Raw genomic sequence first — 24,500 nt, forward strand, 5'->3', positions numbered from 1 at the left:
AATAAGCGTGTCTTAAGCAAATACTCCTATAGTTCCCCAGGGGACTGAATGTCGTCAATATATTTATGTAAGCCTGGCATCCCAGCAGAGAAATATGCTTTTGTAAGCGATGGCATACAACTTAAAAAATAAATCTGGGGTGCCTGGGTGGCTCAGACGGTTAGGTATCCAACTTTCTGCTCAGGTCATGATCTCACAGCTTGTGAGTTCAAGCCCCGCGTTGGGTTCTGTGCTGACAGCTCAGAGCCTGGAGCCACTTATGCTCTCTCTCAAAAATAAACAAATTTTCTTCTTCTCTGTAAAAGGCTCCCCTAGAAATTCTCTTACCAACAAGGGGAAGAGAAAGGAGTGGTAATTAATATCATTTTGCTTCGTAGTTTTTAGTCCAGATGGGCCACAGCTTATATTCTTGGCTCTGAGAAAGTCTTACGGGGAACGGTTACTGAAAAGCATCTATATTTCCTGTGTTGCCAGGACTTACATGGGGAAGGTTGGTGTTTAATTACAGCAGAATGTTCCCTGAACAGCAGGACTCAGCCAAACTATGGTAATATCTGTCAGCATTTGGTACACTAAATCCCATCCTGTAAGATTAGATGAATCAAAGCAGATGTCTTAGAAGCAGGACTGAATGACCTGAAATGTACAGCAGAACAAAGATTAAAAAGTGATGGGCCAATATCTATAGTGACTTTTCCTTTTAGGAAAGGTTATTTTAGGAAGAAGATTCAATCACTTGTTTTGGCCCACACTACCCTCTGTTTCGTTTTGTCAGGTTTTCCAAGCCTGGCCAGCAGAGTGTACCGCCTGAGTGCAGTTCTGGAATCTGACAAATCTGGTGGACTCCTGGCTCCCCAACTATCTGTGTGTTTTTCTGGAAGTCCCTTAACCTCCCCGGACCTCAGCACAAACACTAATGGGGCTGGTCTATTCCGTGTAAAGTGAACAGAACAGAGCTGGGCACACAGACCGTGCTCCACGGCCATCGGGACCAGTCAGCCCTCGTAGCATCCCTCTGTGACTTTTGTGATTGGTACTCAACATGTACCACTAGAAGATTATTTAGGGGTTTTCTTAAAATCAACTCATGTTTACTTAGATTTATATTAAAAAAACTTTACCACTGTTACACTGTCATCAGTAATTATATTTTTCTAACGTATCACATAAACACACGGCTATTAAAGTAAAACACGCAGGTCTGAATACTGCTGGAAATCAGCTCCTGTGACACCGGCTGCACACTGTGGGAAACTCTGTTCCCATCCAGGATGTTCCTACTGAGCAGCTGCTCTGAGCGCGCGTAACGCTGGGAGCTGGGGGTGGGGGCACACCTGTACCCCCCTGCCCCCCGGCCAAGCAGCTTGGCAGGGGTGCGGAAGTGGCCGGCCAGCAGACCCAAGCTGGTCCCTGAGGGTGTGACAGCTCACGGGGACCGCCGGATGCAGTGACCACGTGACATAAAGCTCCTGACGGGAAGAAAATTCAGAAACCAGAGCTTGTACTACAGTTCGAATTTTTGACACATTTACCCAAGAAAAGGAAGTGCGACGCACAGCAAGGTCACCCGGCAGATGGCCAGCTGTGCGGGTAGCTGTCTCAGTCGTGGCCGGCCCGGGCACCAAGCATAAGGGTCTAAAGCCTAATAAGGAAGGAGATGCTTACCTTCTCTGCATGATCGTCGGAAAGTCAAAGTCGAATCGATTTCATTCTTAATCTTGATTAAAGCATCCAACACCATAGGACCACATCTGACCAAAAACAACAAGACACCCCAGTCGTACTGATGCGAAGTCCAATGTACCTACACTTCATTATTATAGTATGATCTGACATGTCTGTGTATATTAGCTGCTCTTACCCTTTTGGCTTTCTGAGGTCACACTCAGGAATTTTTCCATCGTTCTATTTTTTTTTTTTTCAACTTTTATTTATTTTTGGGACAGAGAGAGAGAGAGAGAGAGAGAGAGAGAGAGAGCGAGCATGAACGGGGGAGGGGCAGAGAGAGAGGGAGACACAGAATCGGAAACAGGCTCCAGGCTCCGAGCCATCAGCCCAGAGCCTGACGCGGGGCTCGAACTCACAGACTGCGAGATCGTGATCTGGCTGAAGTCGGACGCTTAACCGACTGCGCCACCCAGGCGCCCCGCCATCGTTCTATTTTTGTGTATTCTTACACATTGTAAGTCCTGCAGAGTCGCGCTGCGTATACATTTCTAGGGAAAGGAAAGCTGAAGGAGCAGAGAGAGAGCCCCCTTACTCCAAAGCACTGTGAGTGCCCATGCGTGAGGGGGCAGTGGGGTGAGAGGAAGGGCAGTAGCACAGGGCTTGGAACTTGGGGCGCAGGCTTGGTGTCTGAGAACCTGGTCAGAACCCTGGCTTGGCCACTCGCTAGGTTCTTGGCAAACCGCTTCACCAGTTTCCCACCTACGAAGCAGAGGCAGCCCCTACATCTCATGGGACCGCTGCAGGTGAATTAACACACAGGACAGTCAAACAGAGCGCCTGCCACATTCGCTCAGTGTAACTGTGACCATCATCATGCAGAGGCTGCAGTTGTATGAACGGTTCACTCTCCCTGAGCCTGTTTCCCTATTTGTCAAATGGAACCAAAACTTAAAATCGCAGGACTATTACAAAGATGAAATAAAAGCATGTGACTTTCATAGTATCTGGCACAGTCACGTGCTCAACAAACCTATTTCCTGGTTGTCACGCCCATGCCTCCCAGTCCTGCTCTATGCATGGGATTTTAAAAAATATGCCCCCGCCCCAATATCCTTTAGCATTATCCAGATTTCTTTTTTTTCTACTTTATTGAGATATAATTGCCATATGACATGCAAATTTAAGGTGCACAGCATGATAGCGTAGCACATAATTTAATATACGTATATACTGGGGCGCGCGGGTGGCTCAGGCAGTTAAGCGTCGGACTCTTGATTTCAGCTCGGGTCATGATCTCATGGTTTGTGAGTTTGAGCCCTGCGTCGGGCTCTGTGCCGACAGCGCAGAGCCTGTTCGAGATTCTCTCTACCTGCCCCCCCCTCAAAATAAATAAACTTAAAAAAAAAAAGCGCCCCTATGTACAGATGGTGAAATGATCACAACAAGATTAGTTAACAGGGCTGCATTATCTGTATTTCTATCAGCAATATGCAAGTACCATTTCCACCCTATCTTTGCTAACACTGGGAACTACCCTTTAAAAACCTCTGCTATTTTGAGAATGGAGAAGTATTATTGTTTTAATCTGAGATATTTGAGTATTTCAGTGGTTGAGTATCTGTCATAAAGCCATTGATTTTTCTTCACGCTCCAGATGCTTATTGGAAGTGTGCTGTGCCAGGTTCCATGCTGGCTGCTGGACATACACCAGAGAACAGATGAAAACTCCTGCCCGCGCGGCACCTTCATTCTAGTCGACTATGCTACAGACTCGGTCCACCCATGTTCTTTGCCTCTTTGTTTAGGAGATCTTAGGAATTGTTTTTAAAGGAAAAACCTTTTTTAAAGCTCCAAAACTCATCATTCCCAGTACTTCACTTCTGACACTCCTGGTCACCAGGCGTGTGGTTTCCGGAACCGAGCAATCCTGCAACCCCAGCCGGGTGTCCCCACAGTGTAACTCAATCTGGCCCCATCACCACTGGCCAGTGACAGCATGAGATCCCACAGTTGAAGGGCTTGGTCCCAGCCCCCACCCCCACCGTCCTCGGACACCCGCTGCTGGCTGCAAGCTCGGGCTGTCCCCTGGAAGACTGGCTGTGGATGAGATTCTCATGATCCCCTCTCTTGGGTTTGACATTTGCTAGAGCAGCTTACAGAACTTAGATAAACAGGTAATTCACTAGGTTCTGATTTAGTAGAATGGCCAAGTGGAAGAGGTGCACAGGGCAAGGTGCCCAGGAAGGGGAGCAGAGCTTCCGTGCCCTCTCCCTGCACCTGCACGAGTTCACGCACCCAGACTCTCTGAACCCCACAATCCGGGTCCTTTCATGGAGGCTTCAGTGCACAGGCATGATTGATTACATGGTGCTGCCGGTCGGTGGTTTGACCTCTAACCTCTCTTCCCTCTCAGGTCAAGGGGTAGGGCAGAGGGTTCCAACAGTCTAAACACAGGGTTGGTTCCCTAGTAATCAGCCCCCACCTCAACCTGTGGTTATCTGGACTTCTAGAAACCACCTTATTAGAGTAAACTCAGGCGGCTGAAATGAATAAAAAATACAAGCCCATTTCACCTTCAGTATTTATCCGGAGCTATTTCAGGAACTGGGAAAAAAACCAAAACTATTATAACAAAAGATGACCCTATAGCTCTTATCACTTTGGATCGCAAGGGTTTTAGGAGCCTGAAACCCTGGAAAAGACCAAATTTATACCACCAATCTATTCTATCAGTGGCGAATCCTGCCCCTCCCTCACCTCCAGCCCATAACCAGCAATTGGCTATTTGACTTCTAATTTTGGTAATGGAACTTTTAAACCACACAGATTTAAATGCTTGCATGTTACAGTTGACCACCCTTTCCCCTTATGATACTATCACTATTTTTAATGTATGTATGTATTTATAAAATTTTATTTTTTAATAATCTCTATACCCAATATGGGGCTTGAACTCACAATCCCAAGATCAAGAGTCACACACTCCTCTGCCTGAGCCAGCCAGGGCCCCAGTACTATCAATTTTAAATCTAAAAAGATTAAACCCCTTCCTGACGTTTCAAGACTAGAATTTTCCTCTAGATTTTACATTAAAAAAAAAAAATGTGTATTTATTTTTGAGAGAGAGAGAGAGAGAGAGCGCGCGCGCGAGCAGGGGAGGGGCTCGAATTTATGAACTGTGAGATCATGACCTGAGCTGAGGTTGGAAGCTTAACTGAGCCACCCAGGCACCCCATGCATTTTAAAATTATTCCCCCCCAAATTACAAAAACTGCTAATCAATTGCCCCAAATCACTGACTGACTAAACCTTCTTTTGCTTCTGATTTGTGGTACCTCCTTCTGGTATTCTGTAACAGAATTTCACTGAAGTAGAGTTTATTTTGCAACTTAAAAAAATTCAAACGATCTGTCTATTCTTGTCCTGGCATGTTTTAAATGGCAGCAATCCTCTTTATTTTTACAAAAATTTCAAGTATCAAGTTAAAAAGCCAAAGCCCTCCCTTCAAGTGATCTCTCCTGCTAAATTTCATAATAGCTAGGGACTGTTAAAGAGTCTGGTATATTTTTCTCACACCTAAAAAAAGCAATATATATAATAACACCTTGCTTTTTTCATTCAACATCTCCAATAAAGGACAGTAATCACCTGTTTTCCTATGGAAGGACCCTTAGCTTGCTTAAATCCTTCTCTATTATATACAATGATGCAAATAACATTTTTACATAGAAATCAAGATTTTTTTGGTTATTCTGTGTCCCTTACATTTCCATATACCTTTTAGGATCTGCTTGTCAATTTCTGCAAAAATGACTGGTGGGCTTTTGACAGTAATTGTGTTGAATCTGTAAATCGATTTAGGGGCGCAGTGCCACCTTAAAAAGATTGTTTTCCAGGGGCGTCTGGTTGGCTCAGTTGGAGCAGTGTGTGACTCAGTCTTGTGAGTTTGAGCCCCACGTTGGGCGTAGACTACTTAAAAAAATTGTTTTCCAGCCCTTAAGCATGGGATGTCTTTCCATTTATCTAAGTCTTTAATTTCTTTCCTTTTTTTCTTCCCCCCCATTTGAGAGTGAACAGGGCAGAGGGAGAGAGTGAATCTTAAGCAGGCTCCACATTCAGTGTGTTGCCCAATGTGGGGCTTGATCCCTTGACCTGGGGATCATGACTGGAGCCATAATTAAGAACTGGGACACTTGGGGCACCCAGGGTGGCTCAGTCGATTAAGCATCTGACCCTTTTTAGTTCAGGTCATGATCTCACAGTCTGAGTTGGAGCCCTGCAATGGGCTCTGCACTGACAGTGAGGAGCCTGCTTGGGATTCTTGCTTTCTGCCCCTCCCCCACTTGCATTCTTTCCCTAATAAGAGTAAAAAAAAAAAAAAAAAAAAAGGAATGTATCATACCATCTTAAAAAAAAAAAAAAAGGGTCAGATGCTCAACAGACTGTACCAGCCAGTTGTCCCTAGGTTTTTAATTTCTTGTCACCGATGTTTTATAGTTCTCAGCGTACAAGTCTTGCATTTCTTTTGCTAAGTTGGATCCTCAGTATTTTATCCTTTTTCAAGTTATTGTAAATGGAACCATTTTCTTATTTAAGGACTGTTCACGACTAGTTTATAGAAATACAACTGATTTTTATATACTGATCTTATATCCTCGCTGAACTAGTTTATTAGATCTAATAGTTTCTTGGTGTGGATTTGTTAAGATTTTCTATATACAAGGTCATGTCATCTATGAAGAGTTTCCTTCTTCCCTGTCAATTTGCTCTATTTTCTCTTGCCTAATTTCCTTGGTTAGAACCTCCAATAAAATTCTATAATGGCTGATGCTAGTAAAACAAACAAACAAAAAAACCCTTTTTGCATGACCTTGTACCATGCAACCTTGCTAAATTTACTTAGGTCCTTGTAGTTTTGTAGATTCCCTGGAATTTTCTTTTTTTTTTGGTAGATTCTCTAAAATTTTCTATGTAAGCAATGATGTTATTTGTGACTGGTGACAGTTTTATTTCCTCCTTTCCAAATTTCATGCCCTTTATTTTTAACTTGCCCTTAATGCATTTGTTCAAATGTCATGTAGAACACTCAACAGAAGTGGAGTGGACACCCTTGCTATGTTCCTTACGGGCAGAGCACGAACTATTTCATAGCGAGCTGTCGATTTTCCATAGATGCTCTTTATCTAGTCGAGGAATCTCCCCCTCTTTTTTCAAGCGTGCAGACTTCTGGTTTTTCTCCTTTATCTTGTTACTATGGTGAATGACACGGACTGATTTTCCAATTTTCTTAAATGTTTACTTATTTTGATAGAGAGGTGGGGGTGGGAGTGGGAACTGTGAGCAGGGAGGGGCAGAGAGGAGAGAATCTCAAACAGGCTCCACACCCAGCCCGGACCCTGAAGGCTGGTGTGGACTCCATTTCACAAACAGTGAGATCATGACCTGAGCTGAAATCAAGAGTTGGATACTTAACCAACTGAGCCACCCAGGCACCCATGATTTTCCAATGTTAAAACTACTCTGCACCCCTGGGACAAGCCCAAACTTGGTTATTAAGGCATTATCCTTTTCTTATAGATGGTTAGATTTGATCTGCTGAAATCTTGAGAATTTTTGTGTCTATGTTCATGAAAGATACCAATCTATATCCTTCCTTTTTGTAATGAGACGTCTCCACTAGATTTTGGAATCAGGTTTTGATGGCCTCCTAAAATGAACTGGGAAGTGATTATTCCTTGTTTATTTTCTGAAAGGATGTAACAGGCATTAGGAGTTTTCTTAAATGTTTCATGATTCATCAGTGAAGCCACCTGGGCCTGGAGTTTTCTTCATGAAAAGGTCTTTGACAACGCATCTCATATCTATAGTGAATACAGAACTATTCATATTTTCTTTTTATTTGAGAGAGAGAGAGAGAGAGAGAGAGACAGAGAGAGAGTGTGTGCATGAGAAGGGGAGAGGGACAGAAGGAGAGAGAATCTTAAGCACACTCCACACTCAGCATGGAGCCCAACATGGGGCTTGATCCCAGGACACTGGGATCATGACCTGAGTCAAAATCAAGAGTCAGATGCTCAACCGAGCTATCCAGGTGCCCCCTGTTTCTGTGTTCTATTCGAATTCCATTGTGGTCAGAGAATACACTCTAGAAGATCCTAATTTTTTGGAATTTACTGAGATTTGTTTTATGGCCCAGCATCACAGTGAATGTTCCCTGCACACTTGATAAGAACATGTATTTTACAACTGTTTGGTGTGGTGTCTCAAAAATATTAATTAGATCAAGATGATTGATAATGTTCAGATGATCTGTCTTTAGTTAAAAAAAATTTATTTTTAAATTATGCAAAAATTTTTAAGGTTTATTTATTTTGAGAGAGAGAGAGAGAGAGAGCGTGTGCGCTCAAGAGAGAGCATGTGTGCGAGCAGGGGAGAGGCAAAGAGACAGGGAGCAAGAATCCCAAGCAGCCTGTGCACCATCAGCACGGAGCCCGATGTGGGCTCAAACTCACAAACTGAGATCTTAACCTGAGCCGAAACCAAGAAATCAAGAGTTGGGCACTTAATCGACTGAGCCACCCAGACATCCCTTTCCTTTTTTTTTTTTTTTTTTTTTTTAAAAGAGACAGCATGAGCGTGTGAGCAGGGGAGGGGCAGACTGAGAGGGAGAATCTTAAGCAGGCTCCATGCTCAGCGTGGAGCCTGACTCAGGGCTCGATCTCAGGACCCTGGGATCATGACCTGAGCCAAAAATCAAGGGTTGGACGCTTAACCGAATGAGCCACCCAGGTCCCCCATGCCAGTAAGATCTTTAAATTTTACTTAGTTGAGTTTTGTTTTTAACAATATTTAAAGTGTATTTCTTATAAGTACCATGAAATTGGGTTTTGCTTTTTATCTGTTCTGACAGTCTTTGCCTTTTAATTGGAGTGTTTAATGCCTTTAATGATATAATTATTGATGAGGTTGGATTTGGCTCTCTCATTTTACTATTTGTCCCAATATTTTTGCCCCTGTTCTTTCTTTCCTGCTTTAAGTAGTATTTTTAGATGGAGTAAGCAGTTTTGGAATTCCATTTGATTTATATATTGGCTTTTAGCTATCTCACTCTGCATTTTAATAAATGGTTATTCTAGAATTATAATGTGTCCTTAACTTTTCAACCTATTTCGAGTTAATACTGTACCATTTCATGTACTGTAAGAACCCTCCAACCTTATAGGTCAACCCACTCCCAGCCCTTATGCTGGTCATCACACACATTACATCTGTATAAGCGGTCTGTTACACAATACAGTATTAGATTTTTAACAGTCATATGTATACTTTAATGGAATTAAGAGGAAAAATGGTTTCCTATTTACCATAGCTAGTGCTTTTCATTCCTTCTCCTTTCTTCCTTCTCAACAGGCAAGATAACTTCTCACACTGCACTTAGTACAGGTCTTCTGGCTGTGAATTCTTGGATTTTTTATTACCTGAAAACGTCTTCATTCCATCCTCACCATTTTGCGGAGTACAGGATTCTGGCTGACGGTGTTTTTCTTTTAGTAATTAAGCGATGGCATTTCATGGTCCTTTGGCATCTACAATTATTGAGTAAACAATCATTTGTATCGTTTCCCAGGCTGTAACGTGTTTTACTGTTCCTGCTTTCAAGATTTCCTCTTTCATTCTGATCTTCAGCAACTGGAGTATGATGTTCCTGGGTGTAGTTTTCCTTGTATTTACCTTGTCTGAAGTTCATGCTTCCTGAATGTGTCAATTATGTCTTTCACCAGCCTGGGGAATTCTTGGTCATTAGTTCTTCAAGTATTTTTTTTTGCCCTTTCTCTTTCTCCACTCCTTCTGGGACTCCAATGACATATGTTAAACTTTCTGATATCATTCCAATCTTTTTAGTCTCAAGAACACGTGATTCTTGTTAATGTATTTTCAGGGTCACTGAATCTTCCTGCTGTCTTCAATCTGCTATCCAGTAAATTTTCTATTTCAGATATTGCTGTTTTCAGTTCCAGATTTTCCATTTGGTTCTTTTTAAAAGTTTCTATTTCCCTGCTGAGATTTTCTAGCTCGTGAGCATCTTTTCCTTTATCTACGAGCATAGGGATAACTCCTTAAAATGCACATCTAGTTCCAACACCTGGACTGCTTCAGGGCTGGGTGGCCTCCATTGCTGGTCTTTCCATTTGAGGATGGGTCAGGTTTCACTGTTTCTTCATATGATTAGTAATTCTGGACTATGTGCTGGACTTTGTGAATAAATGACGTGGCAACTCTGGATTTTATTGTGTTTCTCTATAGAGTATCGATTAAAAAAAAAAACCCTTTTAAAATAGTTTTTTATTTTAAGTACACTCCATGCACAATGTGGGGCTTAAATTCATGACCCTGGGATCAAGAGTTGCATGCTCTACCGACTGAGCCAGCCAAGGGCCCCTGAGTTGTTTTTTTTTTTTTTTTTTTTTTTTTAAAAGCAATAATTAATATGGGCTGAACTCCAGACTTGGGCAGTTCACAAACAGACTTTGGGGCTCCCCCTCTATGTTTCTTTCCAGGACTGCCCCCTCGTTTACTGGTTACTGTGGTAGCTATACAACATCAAGCTAGTAAGTTAAGACTGTGGTTTTATCGTGTTTTTGGCCTTGTACCTCTGCTTCCACTGGGGTTTGCCCTCAGGTCACAGAGTGTAAAACCCAATAACATTCTGTTCTTCCAAGTGTCAACTCATTCCCAGTGTCTCTGGTCACTCTGCTGTGTCTGTAGGTCATTACTGCTTGTCTTCTGTCCAGAGTTTATAGCTGTTACTTGAGGGTTAGTACGTGAAAGCTACTCTGCCGTAACTGGAGAAGAATGCAATTACTCTTTACGTTTTTTAGCGTCAAAAAATAGTTATAGGGGCACCTGGGTGGCTCAGTCGGTTAAGTGTCCGACTCTTGATTTCGGCTCAGGTCACGATCTCAGGGTTCATGGGATTGAGCCCTGCATCAAGCTCTGCGCTGACAACACGGAGCCTGCTTGGGAGTCTTCTCTCTCTCTGCCCCTCCCCTGCTTGTGCTCTCTCTCTCTCTCAAAATAAATAAACATTAAAAAGTTAGTTATGAATTTAACTCTTCTGAAGTTTCAGCCACATTCTGTAGGTTTTGATTTGCATTGTTTTTATTCTCCAAGTATCCAACAATATTTGAAATGATTCCTTAATAAAAGTAGTTGTTTAAAAGAGTGCTTTTTAACTTCCAAGTAGTTAAGAGTTTTTTGTTTTTAACACGCATTTTACTAATCACTTTTGGTTGTTGGGTATTTGGTAAGTGTCTGTCTGACAAGGTTATATATCAACTAACTCAGAACTTACATGTTGGTAAAGTCAAAGAAAGCATTAGAATAGTAGTTTTCAAATCTTTTTTTTTTTTTGTGCCACAGAAGCTTTTGTTCAAAACACATAGAGTCCTTATTCATTTACAAATAAAACAGATCATGAAATAGGACAGTTCTGATTATACTGGAGAGGGGAGAGGTGGTGCAGTGGGGAGCTGGGGAGCCCAGCTCACCAGATTTTCTTCCCTTTGGCTGCCTGTGGAGGTCCTCCGGGGTGGAAGATGATGAAAGAGTGGTTCAGAAAGAGGTGAGGACTCACCTCGCTGTCGCTGGCTTTGAAGACGGGGGGTATGAGCTGCGGGGTGCATGGCCTCTAAAACTTGGGGGCGGCCCTTAGCTTACAGCCAACAAGAAACCAGGGACCTCAGTGTTGCAACCATAAGGAACTGAATTCTGCCAACAGCCCAAGGGAACAGAAAGCGGATTTCCCCGGTCTCCAGAAAGAAACAGGGCCTGCTGACACATCGACCCATGGTCTGATGACACCTTCACCAGACTTCTAACCTGCAGAACTGAAAAGTAATAAATCCAGGCGTTTTAAGTCGCTAGGTCTGTGGCACTTTGATATGACAGAAAGACAAATTAAATACAGAGGTATGGATCTCTGCTACTATTTCAACTGCATTGCTATCTTGTCATATTACCACTCCAGAGACATTTATGGTGTCCTTCCAGCTCTACCAGTACTCCTAGAGACTTGTCATCCTCTGGGGGGGCCTGGGTGGCTCAGTCGGTTAAATGTCCACCTCTTGATTTCGGCTCAGGCCACGATCTCATGGTTCGGGAGTTCGAGCCCCACGTCGGGCTCTGCGATGACTGCGTGGGGCCTGCTTGTGATTCTTTTTCCATCTCTCTCTGCCCCTCCCCCACTCATGTGCACATGCTCTCTCTCTCTCTCTCTCTCAAAAAGAAAGAAATAAACTTTATTAAAAAAAAAAGAAATTTGTCATCCTCTGATTTGGGGAAAGGAAAGGAATTTTACAAAAGTTATTCTTCCTGGTATTAATTATCGTTTCGAATCAGGTGCCCACCTCATTCATTTGCAAAAGAGACGATAAATTCCAGGGCCACTGGATGATCCGTTTTTAAACCTTCCGCGGATGTGAAAAGCAGGTCCCTGACTCGGATCAACAGCTCACCTTCACTTAGCAAACATCTAGCTCTCACAGAGATACTCACTTATTCAAATCAATTTCATAAGTTTGCATACGAGGCTTATCTCCCGTCTTGTCTGGGTCCCATCGGTAGATGGCAAACTTCTTGATTCGGGGAGCTGTGGCTGCCGCTGTCTGTGCCCCCCGGCAGGCCTGGAATCGAAAAGGTTCACAAGAAGGGGGGAAAAAACTGTCAAAAATGCAAGACAAATCCTACTGTTTAGCTGGTGCTATAAACTACAGCACTGGCTACAAACCCACACATTACTGTCTTCTTGCAAAAGGCATTCAACATCCATCAAATATTAAGCACCTAGCACGTCACGTACCAGACATGGTGCTGGGGGCTAGTGAAATAGCACTTAATGAAACAGTCTTTGCCCTCACGGAATCTACTTTAAGCAAGAGAGAAATTAAATATCTATGATAAAGTATAAAGAGGGAAGAATACAGAAAAGACTTACACTAGTACAAGAGATCAGGGAAGGCCCCATAAATGATAATGAAGCTGAGACTTGGTGAGTAGGGATTAGAGAGTGTTATAAACTGAGGGAACAACACGTGTAGAGGCCTGGATGGGGGAGAGCACAGCACATCTGGGAGAAAAGTCCAATATGAGTCAGGGGGGCTTGAGTAAGGTCGGAGGAGTGGGAAACGTGAGGAAGTCAAGATTCTGATGTTACCCTAAGAGCAATGAGAAGCCAGAACGAATTATCAGGTGGATGACATAATCATTTTTATTTTTGAGAACGATATCACTGGCTACAAAGGAAGAATTGTCAGGCAACATGTGGAGAAACCAGTAGAAAGCTACTGCGGTTGTCAAAACAAGATGCCGGTGTTTCTAGATTAGGTGTCTCCATCAGTCTGGGCTGTTGTAACAAGACATCAAAGACCGGGTGGCTTAGACACGACTAATTTCTCACGGTTCTGGAGGCTGGGAAGTCCAAGATCAAGGTCTCAGGCAGACTTGGTGTCTGATGAAGACCCTCTTCTTGGCTGACACATGGCCACCTTCTTGCTGTCTCCTCATGTGGCGGAGAGAGAGATCTCACGTCTTTTCCCCTTTGTGTAAGGGCACTAATCCCATCGTAGAGCTCTACCCTCATGACCTCATCTAACCCTGATTCCCTCTCATACGTTCCATCTTTAAATACCATCATAATAGGGATTAGAGTTTCGACGTTTGAACTTGGGGGAACACGAACGTTCAGCTCACAGCACTGCAGCAGGAAAGACGGTGAAGAATACTGTAAAACAGAACCCATGTAGGGAACTAACCAACACCCGAGTCCTGTTCTCCATGATGATTCTATCCCATCTCCTGGATACTTACGTCTCTGCCAGCGGGTCTCACACGGTGAGCCCAGCAACTCCAGAGTGCTACCACCTTAGAGGCTGCTATGAGAGGGTCAGGTTAAGAGGGCTGGTCTCTGGGTAATTCCGTCCTTCACCAGAACAGCTTCCCCATAACATATTTACAAAAAGGGTGCTGTTGCTCAAAAGTTTTACATTTAAATTCACACTCATTTTTAAGGCCACGATTTATTATTGCCAGGAACTGTAGTAAATGCTTTATACTAATTACTCCACTGAGTCTTTGTATGAGAAAAACGAGGCTCAGGGACCGAGCGATGGGCCCGTAACACAGCTGACAAGAGGAGTTATGACTGGAACCCAAGTCTGTCTGACCCCAGAGCCGATGCTCCTGAACACTGTACTAGTCCATTTATTTGTGAATATTTGGAGGTTTCTTCTTGGCTCTGTCTCCTTTTTATGTCTCAATGCCTTGAGGGCATGTGTATTAGAGTTCTCCAGAGAAACAGAACCAATAGTGTGTCTACCCATATAAATACATGATACATATGAAAGGTATACATACACATATACATATACATAAAAAGAGATTTTTTTTTAATGAGAAATTGGCTCACATGATTATAGAGGATAGAAAGTCCCAAGAGCTGCAGTTAGCAAGCGGAGAGCGAGGAGAGCCAATGATGTAAATCTAGTCAAAGCCTGAAGGTCCATGAACCAGGAGAGCCGATGATGCAGTTCTAGGCCAAACGCCAGCAGGCTTAAGACCCAAGAAGAGTCGATGTTTCAGTTCGAAAGCAGTCAGGCAGGAAGAATTCCTTCTTATTTGGAGGAAGGGGAGCTTTTTGGTCTATTCATGCCTTCAACTGATTGGATAAGGCCCACCTACATCAGGAAGGTCAATCTGCATTACTGGGTCTATTGATTTATTTAAAAAAAATTTTTTTTAACGTTTATTTATTTAAAAAAAATTTTTTTTTTCAACGTTTATTTATTTTTGGGACAGAGAGATACAGAGCATGAACGGGCGAGGGGCAGAGAGAGAGGGAGACACAGAATCAGAAACAGGCTCCAGGCTCTGAGCCATCAGCCCAGAGCCCGACGCGGGGCTTGAACTCCCGGACCGCGAGATCGTGACCTGGCTGAAGTCGGACGCTTAACCAACTGCACCACCCAGGCGCCCCAACGTTTATTTATTTTTGAGACAGAGAGAGACAGAGCATGAACGGGGGAGGGTCACAGAGAGAGGGAGACACAGAATCCAAAACACGCTCCAGGCTCTGAGCTGTCAGCACAGAGCTGGACGCGGGGCTCGAACCCACGGACTGCGAGATCATGACCTGAGGTGAAGTCGGACGCTTAACCGACCGAGCCACCCAGGCGCCCCTGGGTCTATTGATTTAAATGTTAACCTCCTCTAAAAACACCCTCACAGAAACACCCAAAATGTTTGACCAGCTATCTGGCACCCTGTGGCCCAGCTGACACATAAAACTAATCATTCACAGCATGGAACAGGTTCTATTTTGCATCTTCTAGCATACCTGGTCCAGGCCTTTGTGTATAGCATTTCAATTCGTGGTTAGGAAAAATTGAAGACAAACGCAAGAAATTATACTGGAACTTAAAATTAAATTAAATTAAAAAAAAAAAGTACAAAGCAGAAATTGAGCATTAGGCAAATGCAAACATGCTGTCCCCATTCCACAGTCCTTGAAGACCTTTCCCTCGAGGTGAACACACAAGGCGGCCACCGCTGGCTCTACCCTGGGAGCAGAGCAGGGATCCTGTCAGTCCAACGGCAGTTAGAAGCTGAGCCCCTAGTCTGTATGCAGAAACACACAGACTATATCCCAGGCCAGCTAACTCTCTTACAAACTGGTAAAAACAGACAAAACTGGGGAGGTTAATGGTGTAATTACAAGAGGTGCGACAGTGTTTCTTACTTGCCGGCAAAAAACGTCCCAAATTAAGTGAGGCTGAAAATATAAACATCAGCTACCAGGAGGAAAAAAGGAAATATGGGAAGATGAAAGTGAAGGTGAAGAGAAAAGCAGATTTTTCCTTTATCACCAGGCTGGCTAACGTCAGCAATAAAAGGAGAGTCATTTCTACAAAAGAACATCTTCCATTAGGGACTTCCTTTTTTTTTTTTTTTTTTTTCCTTTAGCAGATTCTATTCCATGCTATTGTATTTTACTTATTCTTAAAAAGCTCTCTGCAGGGCCTGAACTCATGACTCCAAGATTAAGAGTCGCTCCCTTCACCAACTGAGCCAGCCAGGCGTCCCTAGGGACTCCATTTTGTAAAACAGGAACATTTGGCTAACGCCACCTTGTGGCACTTAAGACAAAGTGAAGGAAGCGAAAAGAAAAGATCACTGAAGATACTCCAGCAGGCTTCTGCTTGCTTAGTGCTTCACCTTGTTTTGGTTAGATGACAAAGTCTACTTCATTATGATAAAACTCACCAATTTTAAGTGTACAGTTTGAAGAGTTTTAATAAAGTGGTATAACTACTACCATAATTATGACGGCACACTTCCACCTAGAAAGTTCTCTAGTGTTCCTTTACAATCAGTGCCCACTCCCTCCCCCTTGCAACTGATCTGCTTTCTATCACTACAGATTTTTTTACAGAATTTCATTTTTTAAAATACTTATTAATTTTTGAGAGAGAAGAACGAGCAGGGGAGGGGCAAAGACAGGGGACAGAAGATCCAAAGTGGGCTCTGCGCTAACAGCAGAGAGTCTGATGTGGGGCTCAAACTCATGATCTGCGAGATCCTGACCTGAGCTGAAGTCATACAATTAAGCCACTGAGCCACCCAGGCACCCCTGCCCCCTTTTACAGAATTTCATATAAATGCAATCAGACAGTGCATCCTGGGTCTAGTTTTTACCACCTAATATAATGCTTCTGGATTTCCCTCATGCTGTCGCATATATCCAGTCTGTTGCTTTGTTAAAAAATTAAACTTTCCATTCTGAGGTAACTGTAGAATCACATGCATTTTTAAGAATTAATAATGAGACCCCTCATACCCTTTACTCAATTTCCCCCAATGAAAACAGTCCCGATCTATAGCACAATCTCAAAACATCAGCACTGATAACGGTCAAGACACAGAGCATTCCCACCCCCGAAAAGACCCCCGGGATTGCTTTATCAAAGCCACTCCCCTCACACCTCCCCCCTTAGTCCTTCACTCCTGTAATTTTGCTATTTCAACAATGTTATATAAATGGAATCATCTAGTATGGAACCTTTTGATTGGTTTTTCTCCATTCAGCAGAATTCTCTGGAGATTCATCCAAGTCGTGTGCACCTCAACAGTAGTTTCTTTTTACTACCGAGTAGTGCTGCATGATATGATGGACCCTAGTTTGTTCAGCCATTCTCCCACTAGAGGACCACGGGGCTGTTTCCAGGTTTTGGCTATTATGAGTGAAATTATAACGAGTATGTGTGAACATATCTCCACTTCTCTGGGATAAATAAATGCCCAGGAAGGTAACTCCTGGATTCTAGGACAGTTGCCTGTCTCGTTCTTTTTACAAAATAACCAAATTATTTCCCAGAGTGGGTGGCTGCCTTGCCTGTGGTAGGTGGTAGAGAGAGGGAGAAAAATAAAATGCATTTAAAAAAATATCTAACTCCTTAAAAAAGAAACTTTTTTTTTTTTTACACTAAAATATTGGTAAAGCTTGGACTTTCAAAAAAACTTGGGACTTTGAGGTTGTCAATTACAGCTTCATGGCCATGAAGCCTGATTTAAAAGTACTGTCTGAGGGCAACAGGCATCCAGCCGTATCAAGCTTGGTCTCATTCCCACAAAGCCTGCCAAAGGTGACCGTGGAGTCCTGCAACGGTCCTCACCTTAACAACTCTTTCTAATACTTATGTCTGCTTCATATCCACTCTACAAAACTACAAAGGTCTAGACTTGATCATGCAGATCTTCCCAAAAGTGATTAGGTTTTTTAGACATCATTTACAAAGTCTTATCTTGTGAACGATGTGAGCAAGAAACCACAAGGGTGCATCACAACAGAGCACCATGAGGAACCCCAAAACATAACTAATTCTTTAAAAAACACCTAATTTAAGTTTATTTTGAGTTAAGAACATGTTTTACACAACACTTGGAGGGATAATGGGGGGGGGGCGGCTAACAGGAATGAGGAGAGAAGATGCAAAAAATAAAAATTACCAGAGGTGGTTGTGGTTCTAAACTGAAGGAGTTTGCTTGTCTTGAGCTGCACTAAGAGTTAATCCACAGGATTATGGCAGGTGTGATAAGAACAAATACATTTATGCAATAGAGAAACGTGAAAATTTGTTATGTCGGTGTTCTAGTAGAAGTAGAAAAAAAAAAAAATAATGGCTTTCATTCACTGAGCCCCTACCGTGTAAGAAATGTTGTACTAAACTGTCTCTAATCTTTATAACATCTCTACAAAGGGAAGTTTTATTATTCTCATTAAAAAATTAAAATGGGGCGCCTGGGTGGCTCAGTTGGTTAAATGTCCAACTCTTGACTTTGGCTCAGGTCATGATCTCAGGGTTGTGGGATTGAGCCCCACGTCTGGCTCCGTGCTGAGTGTGGAGCCTGCTTGGGATTCTTTCTCTCTCCCTCTGCCCCTCTCCCTGCTCATTCTCTCTCTAAAATGAAAACAAAAAATAGGGGCTCCTGGGTGGCTCAGTTGGTTAAGTGTCCGGCTTCGGCTCAGGTCATGATCTCAAGGTGTTGGGAGTTTGAACCCTGTGTTGGGCTCTGTGCCAACAGCTCAGAGCCTGGAGCCTGTTTCGGATTCTGTGTCTCCCTCTCTCTCTGCTCCCTCCCCGCTCATGCTCTGTCTCTATCTCTCAAAAATAAATAAATGTAAAAAATAAAAATAAAAATAAAAATAAAAATAAAAATAAAAAATAAAATAAAAATCATAGACCAAAAGAGCCAGGATTCAAATACAGGTTTCTTTGTTTTTGTTTTTAATCTCCAAAGCCCGACCTTTTACCCATTATACATGTGGCGAAAATGCAAATCCAATACTGAAGAGCACAAAGATAATTCCTTTTCTCAAACAAATCCAAGGGACACTGAATTCATACAATTAGTAAGATCTTGCGCAGTAGCTGGCCCACACACACTCATTTATTTGTTCAGTAAATAATTACAGAGTGGCTAATATGTTCCAGGGGCTGTTCTAGGCCCTGGGGATCAGGGCAAAACACACACACACTCTGATCCTTATGGAGCTTATGGTGACTGGAGACACACACAAATAGCATCTATAGTAATGTCAGGGGGTGATAAGTACAATGGAGAGGGTGGCCAGGGAACTCTTCACTGAAAAGGTGACAGACAGCTAAGCAAAGACCTGAAAGAGGTGAGTAAGCCATACCCAACTCAGGGGAAGAGCAAATTGGGCAGAGGGGACACTGAGCCCAAATCTTGAGGTGAAAATGTGTTTGAGGAGCAACAAGGCAGTCAGTGTAGTTGAGAATGGAGTGAGCTACAGGGGCAGGAATGGGAGGGGAGATCGGGAAGTTAATGGGACAGCCAGATCACATAGGATCCTGTAAGGTTCTTTTTTTTTTTTTTAAACATTTATTTATTTTTGAGAGACAGAGAGAGGCAGAGCATGAGCAGGGGAGGGGCAGAGAGAGAAGGAGACACAGAATCTGGAAGCAGGTTCCAGGCTCCGAGCTGTCATCACCGAGCCCGATGCAGGACTCGAACCTGTGAATCACGAGATCGTAACCTGAGCTGAAGTTGGAAGCTTAACGGGCCAAACCACCCAGGCTCCCCCACCCCTCTTTTTTTTAAAGTAATCTCTGTGCTGGAACTCATGACCCGGAGATCAACAGTCTCTCATGCTCTACCGACTGAGCCAGCCAGGTACCCCCTAGCAAATTTCTTTAAATGCACTCAATGAGTTGTATATTTGAGATTCCAACTTTGGAGAATATTCTATCTCTCTCTTTTTATTTTTTATTTAAAAAAAAATTTTTTTTTCAACGTTTATTTATTTTTGGGACAGAGAGAGACAGAGCATGAACGGGGGAGGGGCAGAGAGAGAGGGAGACACAGAATCAGAAACAGGCTCCAGGCTCTGAGCCATCAGCCCAGAGCCCGACGCGGGGCTCGAACTCCCAGACCGCGAGATCGTGACCTGGCTGAAGTCGGACGCTTAACCAACTGCGCCACCCAGGCGCCCCTATCTCTCTCTTTTTAAATTAAGTACACTCTATGCCCAACATGGGCCTTGAACTCATGACCTCAAGATCAAGAGTCGCGTGCAGTACTGAATGAGCCAGCCAGGTGCCCCAACCTTGTAATGGTTTTTGCTTTTACCGTAAGATGAGAAAATACTGGTTTTGAGCAGAGGAGTGACAGAGTCAGATTTCAGCTTTTTTTTTTTTTTTAATTTTTTTTTTCAACGTTTATTTTTTTGGGACAGAGAGAGACAGAGCATGAATGGGGGAGGGGCAGAGAGAGAGGGAGACACAGAATCGGAAACAGGCTCCAGGCTCGGAGCCATCAGCCCAGAGCCTGACGCGGGGCTCGAACTCACAGAGCGCGAGATCGTGACCTGGCTGAAGTCGGACGCTTAACCGACTGCGCCACCCAGGCGCCCCTAGATTTCAGCTTTGAAAGGATTATTTTGGTTTGTGTTGAGAATCAAAGATGAAAGTGAGAAAACCACACAAGAATTACAGTATACGGTAATTAGCTAAGGGATATTGGCAGCTTGAGCCAGGCTGGTGGCTGTGGATGGTAAGAAGCGGTACGTTTTGTTTTGTTTTTGCCTTTTTTTAGAAGTGGTAAGTTTCTGAATACATTTTAAGAAGGAACTGACAGGACTTCCACGCAGACTGGATGTGACAGTGGGGCAAAGAGCAAGGATGACTGCAGTTTTTGGCCCAAGCCCCATGGAAGATGGAGGTGCCATCACCTGAGAAGGAAGGACAAAGCGGGGCTGTGTGTGGTGAGGGGTAGGTATTAGGAGCTGGGTTTTGGGCCAACAAAGTTTGTGATGTATTATCAGATATCCAGGTGGATATTAAAAAAAAAAGTTTTTTAAATGTTTATTTAATTTGAGACAGAGAGAGAGCAATAGGGGTGGGGCAGAGAGAGAGAGCAAGAGAGAGAATCCCAAGCAGGGTCCATGCTGTCAGCACAGAGCCCGACGCGGGGCTCAAACTCACGGACCGCGAGATCGTGACCTGAGCCGAAGTCGGCCGCTTAACCGACTGAGCCACCCAGGCGCCCCACAGAGCCGTCTTTTGTATAGGGGTAGGGAGTGTTAATATCTACCTTGTAAACTGGAGGGTCAACCTTCTAGCATAGCCCAGAAAATAATTTCTGCTTTTCAATGTTGGCAATATCATCAGTTTCTGATTGGCAGATGGGCATCCTAAGACCTGCCAGTGCTAAGTACAATGAGATACACAAATGAAAGCGGGCAGTACTTGCCCTAACGGAATTCACGATCTAGATGAAGAAATAAGGCAATACAATTGCAGGTAATACATTACAGCTAAACACTTATAGGCAGAACTATGGTTCGGTGCAGACTAATGCATGAAAGGAATTCAGAAGAGCCATTCTACTGTGTCTTAGAGTCCGAGGCACCTGAACATCACTCAGATAATACACCAAGCTCATTTCAGGATTCTTTTCAAGTGACTTTCGTGGGTATGAATGCACATTCCTACGAGGGGGAGTGGACAGGAGGCAGCTCTCTATTTCTCTAGCCTCAGGAGGCCCTGCAACGGCCTCACCTGTTATGAAACTGACCTATGAAACCAACCTTCTGCTCAACTCATTCATGGAAGAGGGACCTGAGCTTTGGAACTTGCTCTCACTGGCGGGGCTCTCACAACTTGCCTGCTTGCTCAGCAACTATGAAAGGAACTGGTAAACAAGGTCATTACTACTCATTAATGCTCAGCGGATACAAACTTCAAGCTCTATCTCCCCTTTTTAGAAAGACTATAAAATGACTCATTCAAGTTCATATACAGCACATTGGAAAGAACTAGCACTTGAAGGCGGGCCGTATGCACTGTGTTATGCAGCCGGGGCTGTATTTAAAATGAGAGAAGATTCTCGTGTCAGTGCAAGAGTATTTCTGGTTCACCTGTGCCCAGATCTGGGCTAAGAGTTTTTCCCATATTATGTAACAAACAGACAAACAAGCTGGATTTTGGTCTTAGATCACCACTTTTCAGCTGTGATATTTTGAGCAAGTAAAAAATTTTCTCTCTGGGGCCTCAGTGTTGACACTTCTAAAAAGGAGGTAAGAACTACTATTCGCCCACGTTGCAGGGGTTGTTGAGGAGCTGAGAGGAGGAGACAGACTTCAAAGGGATTTGTAGGGGCACCCGGGGGGGGGCTTGGTGGGTTAAGTGTTCAACTTCGGCTCAGGTCATGATCTCACGCTCTGTGAGTTTGAGCCCCGCGTCAGGCTCTGTGCTGACAGCTCGGAGCCTGGAGCCTGCTTCAGAATCTGTGACTCCGTCTCTCTCTGCCCCTGCCCCTCTCATGCTCCATCTTTCTCTGTCTCTCGAAAAATAAATAAACGTAAAAAAAAAAAAAAAAAAAAAGGGGGGATTTGTAAATTCTTAGTTCCTTATGTGTGCAATGCCAATTTCCCTTCCCCTTCCAAATAAATCTTCCATTTGGAATGGAGATAATTGTGTAGAGTCCTAATACAAGGGGTGTGGGGAAACTTATCACCGCAAACTGAGTAGTAAATAAGGGCAGCACCAGGCTCAGTTCCTATGGGATCCATGCCAAAACTCTGTGCTTGGTACCGTCGTAAACCCTTTACAGACAGGGACACTGAGTCAGTGTCATCCCACACTGCTTTAAAGCACCTTTCCCGCAGCCCCCCACCCCCACCGGGAAGGGCCCAGATCCTTCAGGGATCTGATTTGCCTCCATTTTCCCTTTCCTCTGCCCTTTATCAATTCCGGTCCAGTCTCTGTTTACTGAGCCCCCAACCCTGCACCCTGGAGGAGAGACCTCGATTCCCAGCTCCCATTCCTCCCACTCCCGCAGGCCTGTGTCTTCCACAGAGGCTAGTTTGAGGACAGAGAACGGGCTTAGAGCCCAAACGTTTGGATTCGAATTCGGCTACAACAGTCACTCGCTTGCCACATGACCTTGGCCACCTCAAGACCCCCCCCCCCCCCACCACCCCGAATACTTTCCCCTTAACTTAAAAATCGTCTCCGCCCTTTAAAACTCCCAGGCTGCGGCGAGGCGCAGAAGGATAACGGACTGGGATGCTCCAGGACCAAACCCGCGCGCGACACAGCGGGAGCGGGTCCTTCCACTCCCTGTGGCCTTGTCCTGTGCTCCCTCGCCCTCCTCCACGGCCCCCTCAGCGCCAGGCTGCCTCCGTGACTCTCATGCCTGCCCTCTTCCTCCGGCCCCGCAGCTCACCTGCAGGCAGGCTCCGCCAAGGGCCGTGGCCGGGAACCGGCGCCTCAAGGAGACTCCGACCGCCGCCGCCGCCATCTTGGCTCCTGACGTCAAGCCCCACCCCTTAACCCTGAGGTCGCTCTCCGCCGTCGTCCCGCCGAGCACCGCGGCGCCCAGCCGGCATCCACCGAGGCCCCGCTAGCCGGGCAGGAGCCGCCGAGTGGGAGGCGGTTCCAGTTTCCCCGGTGGGAGGAGGGAAGGCGGAGAAAGCCAACGCGAGCGTGCGCAGTTGCGGTGTGCGCGGCGCATGCTAATGGACCTCCCGCCTTCCTAAGGTGACCTTCCCAGAAGGGAGCGGAGTCGGAGAGGGGGAGTGTTGGGACGGCTGGGGCTGAGAGGACGGCGGGGAGGAGCCGTCCGATCGGGAGTTCAGTCCGTATTTAGCCCCCTTTTCTTCCTGAAACTTTGTCAGTAGTATCCCTCATCTCTTAGTGATGAGCTTGGTGGCTTTGGTCAGACATTTGTCAGACACGGTGTTGTTTGTCCGAGACTGTCCTGGTTTCAGCACGGCTTACTTAGCCATTTAGCAGTAGAATCCATTGCTTGAACACCTGCTATACGCCTAGCGTTAGGATCCATCATCTCACTTAAGACCCAAAACAGTCTTACGGGAGAGGTCTGTGCATGAAGTCTCCACTTTGGGCATCTCAGCTGCTTTCCCCAACCTCTCCGTGGTTCATCCCAGGACCAGCCTCCCTCTGGGGGCTTGATGACCTCAGTCTTCCGAGTCACATGGTCTCCTGGGTCACCTGGGGCGTTTATGCAGGTAGTTAGCTTTCCAGGTACTTGTGTTTGTCAGGAATGATGTTTCCCTTCTCTGCCTGCTTGTTTGTGACATACGAAGGGCATCTTTTCATAGTCTTTGGTTTCCTCACAGCTCATGTACATGCGGCTGGGGAAATTAAGATGGCCAGGCAAATTGGTTTGTTGGGGCTAAGTTTCTGGAGCCCTGGGCTGGAACCAGCTAGCTACACTGCTGTCTGATCTCATTAAAGGAGGTGTGTAGTGAGGTCACAAGAAACAGCCTGGACCCCTGGGTCTAACCTTGAATCTTCTCTAGGCTGTGTGACCTTAAACAAGTCCCTCCCCATCTCTGGCCTATAGTTTCCTTGCCTGTAGCATCAGGGTGTTGGGCCAGCTGATTTAGGGTTCTGGGATTCATGTGACTGTCTTGGGGCGCTGTCTTGGCGGTGACTATGGACAAGGCTGAGGTCACCTTGGCTTTCCACTGGGGCTGACCCAGCACTGGAATAGGGCTTCTCCAAGTCTGCCCCAGGGCCTCTTGGGCCACCCAACCTGGATGGAATCATGGGAAGATTATCACCCTCTCTCTAACTCCTCCTGGCTGAATCTTCTTCTGAGATAAAGGGAGAGCATCCTCTCCCTCCAAGGACCGTGTTCCTAAAGAATGGGGCCCGTTGGCATTTTCACGACTCTTTCGTCTCCAAGGCCGATGCTACTCCTAGATAAGTGATAACTCTTTTACTGTA

At 44.7% G+C, this 24,500-nt stretch overlaps 1 protein-coding gene across 1 annotated transcript in view; it reads right to left on the reverse strand.

Annotated features, from left to right (window-relative positions):
- Positions 1 to 23,189, reverse strand: part of SDHB (succinate dehydrogenase complex iron sulfur subunit B) — a 31,426-nt gene extending 8,237 nt beyond the window's left edge. Inside the window, exons 1-3 of the mRNA XM_043573880.1 lie at positions 22,972 to 23,189; positions 12,223 to 12,350; positions 1,666 to 1,751 (exon numbers count right to left, since the gene is read on the reverse strand). Of these exons, the coding sequence (XP_043429815.1) occupies positions 1,666 to 1,751; positions 12,223 to 12,350; positions 22,972 to 23,046 (289 nt within the window). The 5' untranslated portion in view covers positions 23,047 to 23,189. The remainder of the gene's footprint in view (positions 1 to 1,665; positions 1,752 to 12,222; positions 12,351 to 22,971) is intronic.
- Positions 23,190 to 24,500: the final 1,311 nt, after the last annotated feature.

The sequence above is a fragment of the Prionailurus bengalensis genome, chromosome C1 (assembly GCF_016509475.1).
Source record: "Prionailurus bengalensis isolate Pbe53 chromosome C1, Fcat_Pben_1.1_paternal_pri, whole genome shotgun sequence".
NCBI classification, from domain to species: Eukaryota; Metazoa; Chordata; class Mammalia; order Carnivora; family Felidae; genus Prionailurus; species Prionailurus bengalensis.